At 34.6% G+C, this 16,800-nt stretch overlaps 1 protein-coding gene across 1 annotated transcript; it reads right to left on the bottom strand.

The window, feature by feature from the left end:
* Positions 1-2,810: 2,810 nt before the first annotated feature.
* LOC109177131 lies at positions 2,811-3,659 on the bottom strand. The gene has a single exon (XM_019326431.1). It carries the CDS (start codon positions 3,657-3,659, stop codon positions 2,811-2,813), a length of 849 nt encoding a protein of 282 aa, XP_019181976.1.
* Between the last annotated feature and the right edge of the window lie 13,141 nt (positions 3,660-16,800).

Raw genomic sequence — 16,800 nt, 5'->3', positions numbered from 1 at the left:
GAAGAACATAACGGAGTAGCAACCTCCTTCGCCCCCGCCATGTGAAACTACTCTAAAAGATCAACAATATATTGATTCTGTGACAAGAATAGACCAGAAGATGTGGGAACAACTTCAACACCAAGAAAGTGATGAAGTATGCCAAGGTCCTTAAGAGAAAATCTGGCAGCCAAACGATGTATGAAGACATCCAAAAAAGTAGAGTTATTACCGGTCAGCACGATGTCATCAACGTAAACCAAAAAAATAAATTATTATCTTCCCTGAACGAAATACAAATAAGGAGTTGTCTGCCACACACTTGTAAAAACCAAAGTTTTAACAGAAATTGAGACAGTGCCAAATACCATACCCAGGGAACCTATTTAAGGCCATAAATAGCCTTTCGCAACCGGCAGACATAATGCGGGACTTTGGAATCAACAAACCCCGAAGGTTGCTCCATATAAACATCTTCACATAAGGTGACATTAAGGAAAACATTGTTGATATCTAATTATCTTAGAGTCCAACCCCGTGACAAAGCAATAGTTAGAATTATCCGAATAGTAACTAGTTTAACGACAGGGCTAAACGTCTCAAAGTAATCTCGTCTGGGCTCTTGCAAAAAACCTTTAGCAACGAGGCGAGCTTTAAACCGATCAACAGTACCATTCGGCTTTCGCTTAACCCGGAACACCTACTTGCAGGTCACTGGTACACGACCATTTCGCGGTACCAATTCCCAGGTTCCATTTTGCATTAGAGCCTGATACTCTGCACACATAGCTTCTTTCCAATGAACATCCAACAAGGCTTGACGAACAGTTCGTGGCTCCATAGATAGAGGCAAGGGATGAGAGGTAGTGACATTAACCATCTTATCATTGTAATATTGAGGATTGGGGCGTCGTACTCTTTGTGGCCGAGAAGAAACAACCGTCATTGGATCTGGTCGCGACTCAGAAGTGGTGGGAGTAGGCTGTTGGGCAAAAGTGGTGGCAGTAGGCTGTTGGGCAGAAGTGGTGGAGGTTGGATGTTGGGCAGAAGTGGTGGAAGTTGGCTGTTGAGTATAGGCGGTTGGTAGATAACGTTGACAGGGCACAAAGTTTGTAAAGGAAGAGTCTGGAGTATTTGCGGCTGACAAAGAATTTTCAGAATTCGTAGAGGAAAACTCGAGAGCTGAGGGGGACACGTGAGTAGAGGGAATTTGCCCAGAATTTAGATCATGAGGATAAGCTGGAGACAAATGAGTGGCTTGGTGGTTGTGTATTGTAGAAACATGTTGAGGGGCATTAAAACTTTGCATGGCTTGGGAAACTGACGAGTGAGTGGGAAAAGGATTATACAGTGCACTAGGCTCATTCTGAGTGAAACTAGGAGTCTGTGAACCCGACTTAGATAAAATAGACCAAAAGGGAAAAACATCAGGGACGAACCGAACATGTCGAGACATATAAATGCGACCTATGGTAGGATCTAAACATTTATACGCAGATTGACTTAGGGAATAACCAAGAAAAACACATGCAATAGATTTTGGTTGTAGCTTGGAACGCATATATGGGCGTAACCACGGAAAGCATGAACAACCAAAAGGTTGAAGTTTATTGTAATTAGGACACTAATTAAACAACCGTTGGTACGGAGTCTGATTACGAAGAACATGTGTAGGTAACCAATTTATTAAATAAACGGCTGCTTGAAAAGCATGCACCCAATACGATATAGGCATATTGGCATAGTGAAGCAAGGACATGCCAGTTTCCACAATATGCCTATAACGCCTCTCTGCTGAGCCATTACGCTCTGGGGTGTGAGGCAGAGAGGTAAAGTGAGAAATACCATGTTCATTAAACAGAGGTATCAACTTTTCATACTGCCCCCACCCCCCATTGTCAGAAAAAATTGAAATAATATTACATCGAAAAAAAATTTCAACAAGTCGCTTAAACTGTGGAAAGATATTATAAACATCAGACTTAAGTTTGAGAGGCTAGAACCAAATATATTTAGTGTAATGATCAATAAAGACAATGTAATAACGAAAACCGTCAATAGAAACATCTTTAGTGCTCCAAACATCCGTGTAAAGAAGTTGAAGAGGTTTTGAACTGGACATAGAGTTAGAGAAAAATGGCAATTTGTGACTCTTATTAATGTTGCAGGGAGTACATGAATGACTAAGAACAGACTTAGAATCATAGGCAATTTTATTACAACGAAGAATGGAGGCTAGTATTTTATTAGATGGATGACCCAGTTTATGGTGTCATTCCGACACAGAAATCTTGTTCATGAAATTAACCTGAGGGAGAGAAAATCTTGGAAAATAATATATATCATGCATTGTCTCCCCTCGCATTAGTTGCGCCCCCGTGTATAGACCCTTCACAAGAAAATAGGAACCAAAGAATTCAACCGAAACCTTGTTAGACTTACACAGTTTAGAAACCGAAATCAAGTTTTTATTAAGGTTGGGAACACAAAGAACATTTGACAAGGAAAGCTTGCAGGACGGAGTAGAAAGAAAAGTATATATGACCAGTATGAGTGATCTGAAGCTACTTACCATTCCCTAGCATAATTTCATCAGGACCAGAGTAATCAGCAACATATTGTAGGGAATTCGGATTAGAAACAGTGTGATGAGAAGCCCCAGTATCCATAACCCAAGGTGGTTGCATAATAGTAGAAGCCATGGTGGTGTTTACAACCGGTCGTTGATTGAAGGTGGACACCTGAGATTCAACAACATGAATATTGTTCTATTTTAAGAACTTAGCAAGCTTTGGGCAGAAGTGAGTATCATGACCAGGAAAATCACAAAATCAGCAATAACGCTGCGAACGAGCATTGTTGCCATTAAAACCTCCCTGATTATTTGTTCGGCCATTCTGTTCATTAAAACCACCTCGAGGTGTTCGGGAATTAAACGAACCATTTTGATCAGGAGAAGCATTATGTGAACCAGATGGCATATGTGAGGTTCGTTTTGTTGTTACATTGGCAGTAACCATACCAACTTGCTGGGTGGCATCTCCTTCTTTCAAAACACGTTCAAAATCAGTGAGCACATCAGACAGTTCACCTAGAGATATAGGTGTTTCTCTCACACGAATGGCAGCAACAATGGCGTTGTATTCATCCCCAAGCTGCGTAATGATATGAACGGTGAGATCTTCATCATAGACAAGGCTTTGGACAAGGGCCAAGTCATCTGCAATGGCATGCATATCGCGTAGATATTCAATAATGGTTCTTGAACCTTTCAGATTCTTTGCAAGCTTCGCTTTGAGCGAAACAACTCGTCCACGGGTATGAGATGTGGCAGCACAGCTTGATGCTAACCTTTTCCATGCATCATGAGCTCTAGGTGCAGAGGAGATCAGTGGTTGAAGAGTATCTAAACAACTACCCAAAATGGCGCTAAATAGTATTTGATCTTGCCTGAACCAGAGTGTGTAAGCTGGATTAATATTGGTCTGGGTATCACCAAGATATTGAGATGAAGCTTTTACCATACCGGTAATATATCCATCTAGATTAAATCCAATTAGTGTGGACTTAATCTGTCGTCTCCAAACTGGAAAATTGGAGGTAGTCAATTTTATGGGAAAGTGAGTTGGAGCATTAAGATGAACAATGGTGAAGGTGGAGATACCAGTAGTAACAGCCATGTCAAAGACTGTGGGAAAAAGAAAGGAAAAAAAAAATACTCGTTAGGAAACTGTAAATTGTATATTCACAATACAAATGATACAAGGTATAAATAGGAAATAAGTAACAGGAAAGTATTATATATATATATATATATATATATATATATATATATATATATATATATATATATATATATATATATATATATATATATATTTTTTTTTTCTTTTTTGAATCCGGTGAGACCACCCCATTTAGGTGAGATCATGAGATTCGATCTTGAGCATTCATATTTATATTTGGATGGTTCAGATTTCAAGTGATTTTTTAGTTTTATTCGCTGAAGTAGAATAGGGTTAGGGGCAGTGAGGTAATTTAGTTTAGTCATTAATTCATTACCAAATATGAATTACGGAGTACTAGATATTCTCGGCATATTCAGTAGGATTGGGAGTCGCAGCAACGGTATAGCTCTCACGCACGATTCACATTCCAGCCTTCCATCTCTGTCGTGAGATCTCCGGTCGCCGTCTCTCCCCCATCGCGTCTGTTTGTGCATTCTTAATTTTCCGTTCGTTACCGCCGACTACGAACCACGACCTCGAACTAGGGTACAGCCGTACAGGAGACCACGAACTGGAGGTCGTCGCTACCCACCGCGAACCAGAGGCCGTCTCCGCCCTCTACGAACCAAAGGCCGTATCCGCCGTCTGCAAACCAGAGGTCGCCACCACCGACTGCGAACCAGAAGCCGCCGCCGTCTACCGCAGTGAACCAGCGACTGTTTGTTTATTGCTTTTCTCTTTTCTTGTGTCGTCAATATGTTTATGTCTACCCTATATCCAACCGGTACTTCTCTCTTTCCCTTCCTGCTTCTTTCTTTTGCACTCTCATTCATATTTTGAACGTAATGCAAGTATTTTCCCTAATAGAATATATTATAATATATTGTATTGATTAAGTGGTTGTGGTGAAAGTGGAAGATTAAGTCAGTTAGTGACTTAATCTGTTAGGCAACTCAGGATATTCAGTTAAGCTTTAACTGAATATCTGCCTACGTTGATGGCATGTAGGCTTCTAAACAAAATAGTCCTCCCACAGCTCACGTGTTCGGAATACACGCAGCATCAGGTATTTGGGAGAGAAGTGGTAGATAAAACACTCTGCAGGTTTACTATTCCGAGGCAACACCAATGACTATGGCAAGGGATATTCAGATGATCCTAAAGCTTCCGCTACTACGAGTCAGGTTACTCGTTACTTTGGTTTATGTTAGTCTTATTATTATCTAACATTTGATATCAGAGCCCTAATAATCTCTGCCTAGTCGATTATTATGCCTAAAATCAACGAATTAATTTGATTTATATACATTGAGTTCTTGGTATATATTTGTATATTAATTCTTTGCAGTATGCATATATCTAATTCTTGATTTTTGGCATTAAGTACAATTTAATTTTTTTTTTTTGTTTTTGGAATTAATTGTTGTGTTTTTCCGAGTACTTGGAGTCAGCGATGCTCTCCTATTGCCGGTGACGAGGTGCCTACCGTCGCCAGACTACGAACAGAGTCAGTGTCCACCGGCGGCTATGACGTAGCGGCGGTGCCGTGAGGCATTGTGGGCTTTCATCAGCGCTTCATCATCCATGGATGAACGTGCACCGGATGTTGCTGCGTTTTGTTCCACGAAGAAGATGGTCGAAATCTTCCTGTTTTCTCTCCGAAGCCGTCGCTGTTACGCCTTTAAGTCAGGCGTCGGCAGTAAGGTACGGAGTTGGCATTGCGATCTTCCTGTTTCCCCTCGACGGCAATAAGGTGGTTGCCGGGTGTTCTCCGTCGCCATTCCTCGTCCAAAACGTTCGGTCGTGTGCGGCGTCGGCGGAGTAGTATTGTAGTGAAGCGAGATGGCGAAGGCGCTACACGGATTTCCAGCGGCGTGGCGGCATCGCGACGGAAGCTCTGGCGAACCTGGACCTACGACGAGGAGTTCCGGCGAAGGTGAGCTGGACTCTCCGGTGACGTCGCTGCATCTCCCCTTCTTCGGGCAGATACGGCTGCATCGGGTGGCACTGTTTCCTTCTTCGGTCGGCGTTGCATCAGGCCATACGGCGGTGGACTGCTGTTGCTCCTCATCTGAAGAAGGCGGACGACTGGATGATGGCCGATGCGTCATCCCCGCCGCTGGTTTTCCGGCGTTTCTTTGGAAGAGGAAGGAGATGACTGGTAAGCTACGTTTCTATTTTCTGCAATTTACCATTATTTTTTTACCATATAAATATTGCCTCATTGAATTGAATAATATATATATATATATATATATATATATATATATATATATATATATATATATATCAATTTTGGTAAATGGTGTTTATGTTTGGTTTAAAGTTGCCATCTTTATATTACCTTAATTAATTATATATTATTTTATTAGCAAATGGTAAATTACATGGTAATTGCTTAATTTTGAAATAATAATGCCCTTTAGTTATTTTTTAAATTTTGGCATTAAAAATTTCAAATTGAGATTAATTATGGCATTATTTGTGATTGAACTATTGCAATTATAAACACCATTACAGTAATTCTTGTCACAATTAAATTATTATTCATTTTTGAGCAAATATTAAGTTTTAATTTGCTATTTAAATTTTAATTTAATATTAAGAGTGATATTAATGCCCTTTAGTTTTTTCTTAATTTTGTCATTAAATTCATAATTAAGGTGCATATTAAATTGCCTGAATTATTGCATTTTATTTAGGATTTATGAGTTAATAATATATTAATATGTAAAATCCAAGCATGCTTTGTATATTCATAAATTATTTTATTATAAGTATACGTTTAGAAAAGCATATATTAAGATTGGATATAGCATATTATTAACTCATAGCCTTCATATTTAATATCATTCAATTTTGGATTCTTAGACTAATTTTAGATAATATAGCCTATTAAGTCAGCTTGTTGGTTTCTCACTTAATTTTGAGCATACTTTTAAAACATAATATGAACAAGCTATTTAGGACCTATCTGGATCATTGAAGTATGGATTCCACCTCTTTGATTGATATGTTAATAATAATTGTAGCACTTTTTTATTTTGATTAAAACATGTTTATTAAGTTTCAATTATTACTAACTACCGTATTTTGTTAATGGTATTTATCGTTGGTGATAATATAATGTTTGGATCTATTTCCATATTACAACATTTATCATTCATGTTATAATTAACTTGGGACATTAATGTTTATGGGCCTGACTTAAGCAATTTAGTGCTATAATTATTATCATTGCGTGATTTTGAGTCATTAAGGGTTTAAGGATTACAATTACCATTTGAAGTCATTAAGAATTATAATTATTGTTTTGGCCATTAAGAATTATAACTATTATTTAAGTTGATTATGTTTTAATCTATTAATAGTTTTCAGGGTCTTAACGATAATCTTAAGTATTTTTCATGGCAAGCAATGTACATAGTTGATATATTGTCTTTATAATGGTAATTTGGTTATACCTTAATTTTAGGGGGGTGTATTCAATCATGACTTTCATAGAGTTTTAAAGATTTATATGAACTTTAAAAGTTTGGATGTATTCAATTTAAACTTTTAGAGAGTCTTTGAAAGACAGGCGGTATTCAATCAAGATTTTTAAAGAGTCTTTAAAAGTCGTGTGGTATTCGATTAAGACTTTTAAAGAGTCTTTAAAAGTCATGTGGTATTCAAAAAGTTATGAACTTTTGTAGATTTTTTAATTTTAAGACTTTTGGAGACTTTTCATTCTCAAATATAAATAGTTGAAATCCAACCATCAACCCCAAGATTTCAAAATTTCTTTCTAACAACTTTGAATATTCTCTCTCTATTTAAACTCTATTTTTTTCTCCATACTTAACTTTATAAATCTATCTAAATTCAATAAAATTATTTTTTTCTTCATTATCCTATATTTTCCTCATACCTAAACTCTACCAATTTCTCTCTCTCTCCTAAACTCTAGGATCTTCATCTAAAAATTCAAAATAATATTATTTTTACTTCAATTGCTTGTTTATATTGGTTTTTATTTTTTCTATGAATTTTTTATCCCTAACTTTCTCTGATTCTCCCTAAATACATGAAAAAAGCAAATTTTTCTATCGTCAAATTTTGTATATGTTTCATAATATTCATATAAATACTTATATATTTTAATTTTTTTCTTTTTTTATGTTTATATTCATAATATATATATATATATATATATATATATATATATATATATATATATATATATATATTAACAACAAGTTACTACGAATAGCGAACTACTGTTCGCAACAACAATTTAGAATTGCAAACAGTAGCACCTTATTGTTGTTTGCAGTCTCAAATTGCTATTGCAAATAATAGTTCTTTGCGTGAAGCCTAGCAATATATCAAGTATAATTTTATATATATATTATTAATATTAGATTTTTATTTTTTTTATTTTATGCAACTTGTAATTATATTTTTAAATATTTTATTTGATCAATTCTTTTATTATAAATTTTATTGTTCAATATTGTTATGAATTTCTAATGAAATAATTTTTTTTTGATGTTTATTAATAATATATATATGTAATTAGCATATAAGTCTCAACATATTATGAATAAAAATAATAATGTTGAGAATGTTGATGTGGGTGAAAAACTATATAATAAGAAGAATTTTATGATATATTATAAATGTTTGGTAAGAAAATTATAAATGATAAGAATCAAAATCATTGAAAGTTTGTAAGGATGTATTCAATTTAGAATTTCAATGACTTTTGTAGACTTTTTAAAATAAAAAGTTGATAAAAGTCTATGAATATTTTTTATATAGACTTTTATGGAGTCTTATAAAGTTTTAAAAAGTTTTGAACGACTCTATGAAAGTCAATCAAAGTTTATTAAAATCTATCATTTTAAAAGTCTTTAAAAATCTACAAAAGTCATGATTGAATACACCCCCTTAGTCTCCTTATGACTCATTACAATCATGGTTAATTATTATGTGGTTAACTGAGATTAGTATTTGGCATCCCTTAATTACAGTTTTGCATTTATTGTAATTATTATTAATTTGCATTATTAATCACTTTTATTAAGTTTAGGGGCTAATCTCATTTATTACATTTCACAATAATTATTCATTCATGGTAATCTACTCTATTTGGTACATTGGTAAGATTACACATGTCACTTCATTTTTTTCATTACTATTAATGATGGTAATTGAGTGTTACCAATAAACTGTTACATACCATTGGGCGATTCATTAAGGTTACTAGCATCGACGAGTCAACTCTCTGCGAATATGAGATATTTTGAAAGCTTTCTTTGCTATCGATGTTAGTGCTATGGATAGATGCGGTTTGCATCACTAAGGTACACAAATCATTAATTGCAGTTTACAGTTTATTATTATTGGTAACTACTGTTATAGCTGTTATAACTGTTAACTGTTTTGAACTAGTCGCATTTTATCTTTAAGAAAATGGAAACATTAAGATATGTATGACCATGTTTGTCGTCATATTATTAAATGTTAACAGGGATTATAATTATCCTTATTACTATTAATATTTTAATTAATGACAACATTATTTTTATGGTATTAAGTCATGCATTGTTTCCAAATTGATTTATGTGACATTTATTTTCGGACTTCTTTTTATTAAATTTTAAAGTTATATCCGAAAATGTTTTAAAGGTTAATAGTTTTAACTATTGTTTTTTTTCTTATTTAGTCTCCAAATTAACATAATAATATTATTATGGCTATTTATTGCTTTTTTGGTTTATTTGCAATTTTATGCCATTAATAATACTATTAATTGAGTTTTGGAGGGTGCTTTTGAATCAATTCAGATTTTGGAAAAACATGTTTTCTTAGCAATCTATCACATAATTTATTTAGTATTTGAATTATGATTTTAGATGTTATTGCCCACATTTATGCGATTTATTATGCCTTTAGAAAGCATAGTTTGAGAATGGATTTAGTTCCTTATTAAGTTGAACTTTATGCATAAAATTAATTACGGTAGTGCCTAAATTTGAGCACGTTTAGTCCGTTAATTTAGTTCATTGATTTAAAGCCTTATCCATAGGTGAATCTACAATTTTATAGATCTCCCAAACGGTTTTACTTCAAACATGAGAACGCATGACTTAGGGAAGTTTCTTGGGGAGGAATACTAGTACTATAAGTCTGGCTTAAAAGCCTTGTTGCTACTAGTCCCCTTGCGACGCTACTCTGTCTAAGGAGTTGGTATTTAACCGAGCTTCGTCTCGACCAATTTTCCTGGGAGTATACCTAATAATTGTCTATCATGTGTTGGTTTAATTTGTTTGTTAGGCTTTAAATTTCCCTTTTGCCAAGTGATTACAATTTCTAGATTAATTAAAGAGTAGCCACAACATCTTTAATTTACTAAAAATTGTTAACGTTCAAATCACATAAAGATGGCAATGATAAATGCCTAGTGATCCTATAATTTTAATTAGTTGACGAGTAGCCACAGCATCCTTAATCAGTTAAAACTATATATTGAGTTGTTGGGTCACATAAAATTTGATAAATGTCTAGTGATCTTATAATTTTAATTAGTTGGGGAGTAGCCACAGCATCCTTAATCAGTTAAAATTATATATTGAGTTGTTAGGGCCACATAAAGCTTTAGACATATCAATTGTGAGTAATTGTATGTAATATGATGGAATTTAGCCCACAGGCAATTTCGTTATATTTGTATGATTAATTAGCATGAAATACTGAACTATGATCATAATTTAGCGGGAGAAGTGTCAAATAGGCCCATCTACTACGGCCAAGTGCTCAATTCCCACCACGAACTAAACTAAAAGCTAATTAACCACACTTACCTACTAAATTTGTTCAATTGACTTTTTTTGCAGGTTGCTAACAAGTTACCAATCTAATTATTAAAAAATTAATTTAAAACTAATTTAAAAATTAAAAAAAAAAACACTAAATTTCATAGCCAATGCAAGTCGCTGCAATGGCCGAAGAACGCTCATGATCTCTCTTTTTTCGTTCGTAATCGTTGTTAACTACAGAGGGGAAAACAATTAATTGTGGCTAAAATGTCATTAGGCTTAATGGACTAGTTAAATAATATTAACTTCGGATAAAACAAAAAAAAAAACTAAAAATAATAATAAAAGTTATTAGGCTTGTGAAATTCTGGTTTTCTTCTTTTTTTTTTTTTAAATTAAATTATTTTTTTAATAATTGGATTGGTAACCTGTTAGCAACCTGCAAAAAAAGTCAATTGAACAAATTTAGCAGGTAAGTGTGGTTAATTGGCCTTTAATTTAGTTCGTGATAGGAATTGAGCACTTAGCAATAGTATATGAGCCTATTTGACACTTCTCCCAATTATAAAAATTCGATTTGCATTTCAAAACTGGTTTCCAAAAACGTTCTGCTAGATAATAGTATAGGGTGAGGGAAAAGGAGTCCGTTAGTCAAAGGGAATTGAACCCGACGTGAATTGAATGAGCCTATTTGACACTTCTCCCAATTATAAAAATTCGATTTGCATTTCAAAACTGGTTTCCAAAAACGTTCTGCTAGATAATAGTATTCTCCCAATTATAAAAATTCGATTTGCATTTCAAAACTGGTTTCCAAAAACGTTCTGCTAGATAATAGTATAGGGTGAGGGAAAAAGAGTCCGTTAGTCAAAGGGAATTGAACTCAACGTGAATAGGGAATTGAACTCAACATGAATTGAACACGCAACCTTCTAATCTGAAGTCAAACACACTACCACTGCGCCACGAATCCGCTGGTGAGAACTTTTAACTTATAATTCCTTATAATTGGTTTCTTTCTTTACAATTAATACCACATTTAGTTGTGATTACAATTGACATATTCGTTTTAATTAATTAACAAACAAAATAAATATGATTAATAATTGGTGATTAAATGTAAAAATACTATGGTAATCCTATAATTACAAGTAAAATTTAGTTTTCAAATTAGACTTTGTCTTGATTTAAGACGAAGTAGGAAACTTCTTCTATGAACGGCAAGTAGTTTTATCTTTGAAATATGAGATGAAGCAACAAGCTTCATATCTTATCTTTGTTGCTTCGTCTAATGCATGGACGGATTCATTATGGGGGCAGCAACCCCCACTCCACCCCATTATGTGTGTGTGTGTATGTGTGTATTAGATGTTTTAATTGAAGTAGATCAGATAATATAATATTATACAAAAAGTTTATTAAAGGTTAAGGTAGCTTACATGATAAATAGGTATTTTATTGTTTAAAGAGATCAAGTGTGCAAAACTTGTTGATTGCACTTTAATTATATTTTTCATTTGTAAATTTTTTTATATTAATTGTAAGATTTATATATAATGTGCTATGTGTGGTAATAGTTATTTAAATTGATTAATTGATTGATATGGAATATGTTTTGTAATTCAATTATGAAAAATAATTTAAAATAAACTATATCTTTTATGAACTATCTAGTTAATGTACTCTAAAAATTCCAATTGTACATCACCAAATTCAAATTAATCTATAGTTAGTATAATTAAAATAAAAAGTATTTATGAATATCATATCAATAGAGATGATATATAATAAATTTACAACTCAACGACATTTCTGCATCTGCCCCTACTCTATGATCTTTGCCACTAAGTGAAATGTTTTGTCTCTCAATTTCTCTCGTGGTGTGGATGGAGGTTGAAGGAGGATAGGGTCAAATATTTACCGCATACACAATATATGAATCAAATATCTAATCTAAAAACATAATAAGTGTGAATGAAAGTTATACCCCTGATTTATGTCATTTTTTTCCGTTAAGTTTTTTTTTTTTGTACATTATGCTATAAAGGTTGTACATTAAAATATTTTGGACAAACATACCCCTACCGTTATAACTTTCTTTATCTTTTCCACTATTGTTACCATGCACATGCATCCACCATATATTTTCTTATCTTCTTCATTAATAATAATATATACACATTAAATATTTGAGTTATATGTTAATTATTACATAAATATAAATATCAAATTTATAAAAATGATTTACATTATTATTATTATTATTTAGAATAATTTAAATAAATAAAATCTAAATAAATTTAAAATTTTAATATAATGTATTAATATTGGGCACCTATTTTTTGCACAACGCGCATAAAAAATACTAGTCAATCAATAATTGTAAACATTGTTATAACTATAGGGTACAAAATACGGAGTACCAAATAATCAAATAATACAGCCATAGCTTGCTACTGAGACAATTAGAACTTGGAAAGTGTTTCATTAAATATCATGCCATTCCCCGAGTATAACACAAGTAAATCCATATGGTCAAGGTCAATGAGCACTTGAGCATTCAAATGGGAGGGTAAGACAATATCAATATTATTTTTTTTTTCAAATTTCTGATGGATTTGCTTGAGGATTCAAATTCAGAAGGAACCCTATAAAAATACTATGCTAATTAATTATAAAACTAAAATTAAAATTTAGTTTTCAAGTTAGACTTCGTCTTGATCTAAAAACAAAGTAGAAAGCTTCTTCTATGAATGAACAAGTAGTTTTATCTTTGAAATATGAGATGAAAAAAGTTTCATCTCTTATCTTTGTTGCTTCATTGTTTAGTCTCTCAACTGCGCACAATGTTGGAATAGTGGCTACATCAATGGAGAACGAAAGAAGCAGAGAGAAACGAGAGGTGCAGAGAAGATGAAGAAGAAAGATGATATTATTAATGAAGAGAGATCAGATTCACGCAGATACACTGGTTTGGTTTATATAAGGGAAAGAATAATAGAAATAAAAAGGAAGAGGGAGGATATTACATTTTTATCCTCCAACACCTCCCCCCGTAAGCTGGAGCGTGTAGATCCTACATGCCCAGCTTAGATACAAAAGAGTGATGTAATTCTAAATCAGCAACTAGTAGGGTTTTTGATGTAATTCTTTTCTTTTCTTGACTATCCAGGCTTCTCAATGAGTCCACCAAGGATGGTGGACCTCATACACCCATTCTTTTCAGACCATTTTCTCAGACCATTGGTGGATCAACATCACCTTTGCAGAAAACCTTCAGAGATCCAGCAACAACTTGTGCAAGAACTCCAGCTTGATAGAATTTTCGGTAAGCCTCCAGTGCAGCTCATTCATAAACTTCAGTAGAGTGTCAAAATCCATCTTCTCTCCGATTATTTTGCTCCGATATCTTTTCAGGATTGCAACACATATATAAAAGTGCAGATGCTCAGTCAAATGATGTGTCCACAAAACCTCCCACAACCGCAGTGCTTTCTCAAATTCAAATTCCCTCCTAGTGGTTCCTGAAACTTTTCTACTGCCCACTAACTTTTCATCTGCAGCAGAAGGATGGGATGTTGCCGCTGCACTGAAGGACTTATCAGCAGTGTCAAACAAAGAATTTGAAGACTCTTTCTCTGTGATAAGTCCATTGAGAACAAAGGAAGGTTGGGGCTTTGCATGTTGCACGCTTACAGCTGTGGGTGCTCCCAACTGAGACCTATGCCCGTCTGAATCTACATTTGGTGTTTCAGATGGACAATAAACTGAAGGGATTGGTTTACAAGGAATAACTGTGTTGGATTCAGCATTGTTACTCTCTGTTTTCAACTGAGGTTGCACAAAAGCTGAGGGATTGTGATTTAGCACCCCATTCAAAACCGAATTACTCAAAGGATCACTGTCCATTGCACAAGCTTGGGACACATTCATGTCACATATCAACAAGCACCACATTGCATCACCAGTACTGAAAACGGCCTAACTTCTCGTAGAAGACAACGAAAGCAGAAGAAATAGTTCAAGCAGTCCTGCGTGGGGGCACCACCATCTCTAGCCTTATACTCATCATCAACAGTAATTGGAATCAAATTTTCAGTAGACAAATTCACAATGATAAAGGCATAGCAAACATCCCTCAGTGATGTGTCATCCAAACCATTATCCTTCATCATGTTGTACAAACCCTCAGCAGTTAGATCCTCAGATATATAGTCCTTTATCAACAGGAAATGGTTAACAGTTTGCATCCTAGAAAATTGATCTTCTAAAATAGAACACATCCTACTGAGAGCAATGCCCCATAAATTCTCCACCACCACTTTAGATATCAAACCACCACCAATCCTCAAAACACGATCCTCAACAATAAAAAATCCAGCAATTTGTGCAAAAAACGTTTAATGCGATTCGAGAAAGGGCGTCAATGATGATACCTGGAAATCAGAAATCAATAGGAACTTCATATTCTCAAAATCAGAAATCAATGCGATTCGACTCTGCTCCTCGGCTTGCCGTTGCTTGATTCTAAGTTCCTCTTCTCTTTGCCTCGCTGCGGAGACTTGTCTGATGGCTAACTGGCCTAAATTTTGACTAACAACTTGGATCTCAACAAGCCAATCCCCAATCAACGGGATCCGCTTCTCCGGCACTCTGCGGAGCGTAGATGACGGTGTTTGATCCAGAAACTCTCGCTCAATTGAGTCCACGTACTTCAAAGCCATGGCTCTCTGAACGTACTTCAGATGAAGAAGTACAACCGTTGTGGCTGAATCTGTAAATTCTTCCATCTGTGTCTGACTGAGAAGTCTGTCCTTCCGCTGCGGATCGGCTACGAACGTCTCCTGCTCCAAACTCGGAATTCTCTGCGGATTGATTGACGGACGTGCTCCTTCATTCCACTGCGGAACGACTGTGGAGGTTCCCTTATCTTCTGGATTCCTTTGCAGAATTGATCGACTACTCTGCGTAGTAATCAGATTGATTGGCTTCCTCTGCGGAATTAGGGATTTAACAATCGACATCACCGGATAAGCCGTGCTTTGACTCGATTTTCCGGCGACGGTGACAGCGGCGGCGTGGCTGCCTCGCCGCTTTGATACCATGTTGGAATAGTGGCTACATCAATGGAGAACGAAAGAAGCAGAGAGAAACGAGAGGTGCAGAGAAGATGAAGAAGAAAGATGATATTATTAATGAAGAGAGATCAGATTCACGCATATACACTGGTTTGGTTTATATAAGGGAAAGAATAATAGAAATAAAAAGGAAGAGGGAGGATATTACATTTTTATCCTCCAACACACAAGGTGCCCTTCACTTTGAGAGTTTGCTTTCACACTGTCGCTGGTTAGACTCAATCCTTGGTATCTTGTGATGAATTTTACTTCTGTAACCAATTCAAAAGCTAAGGTATATGTTTCTCAATTTGCTTTTAATTTGGTAGCTCAATTACATTTTATTATATAATTTAGTAACTTATTATATTTAAACCATATTTTCTTATAAAAAATAAGTATTGGATTTTGAAACCAATTGGTAAAGTCAAGTCCGAGTTGTTGTCATCAAAAGTTTCAGATAATGAATTCAAATGCATAGTAAATAATTGAAAAAAAAAGATTAAATATTATCTTGAAAAACTATTTAATGTTGACTTTTGAATAAAATAACGACAATTATATATGCCATGGACTCGGGTCCACCTTGAATAAAAATACACAATTTATATAATATCTCCGTTCACAATTTACATACTGAATGTTCACAATTCAAACTGTGAAGGCACTGAAGAAAGCTTTGAATGTGGTGGACAAAGGTATCTGATCTGATGATGAAGAAAGCGCTAGCCTTCAGGTTGGACGAAAGTTTCCACGAGCAAGCTAAGCTAACTATATTCGTAGCCATATATGTTTTGCTTTTGATGCTTCTACTAGCTTAGTTGCTAAGTTGTTTTGCAATCAACTTTCTAGTTCCAATATGAGAATCAGAATTAGAATAGAAATCAAATGGTGATTCCAGTTAAAAATTTGTCAAAGCTAAATAGTAAAACAAAAGTAAAGATAAGAAAAACATAAGGTAAAATCAATTTAACCCTTCCTGCCACACTTTAAGAACTACATTGTCCCAATGTAGAAGAATAAATTAAGAGAAAGGTATTATAGGACATCCCTAAACTTGCTACTGGTGATCTCCATCGGGTGGTGGTGGAAATTGAGATCTGTAATACTCTGAGATTATTAGTGATCATGAAGCCAAGATGGTGATGGTGAAAAAATAGTAGGGAGGCCCTG

This window comes from Ipomoea nil, unplaced genomic scaffold (assembly GCF_001879475.1).
Source record: "Ipomoea nil cultivar Tokyo-kokei standard unplaced genomic scaffold, Asagao_1.1 scaffold0800, whole genome shotgun sequence".
NCBI classification, from domain to species: domain Eukaryota; kingdom Viridiplantae; phylum Streptophyta; class Magnoliopsida; order Solanales; family Convolvulaceae; genus Ipomoea; species Ipomoea nil.
Note: the sequence above shows the minus strand (reverse complement) of the source record. Positions and strands in the feature narration are given on the sequence as shown.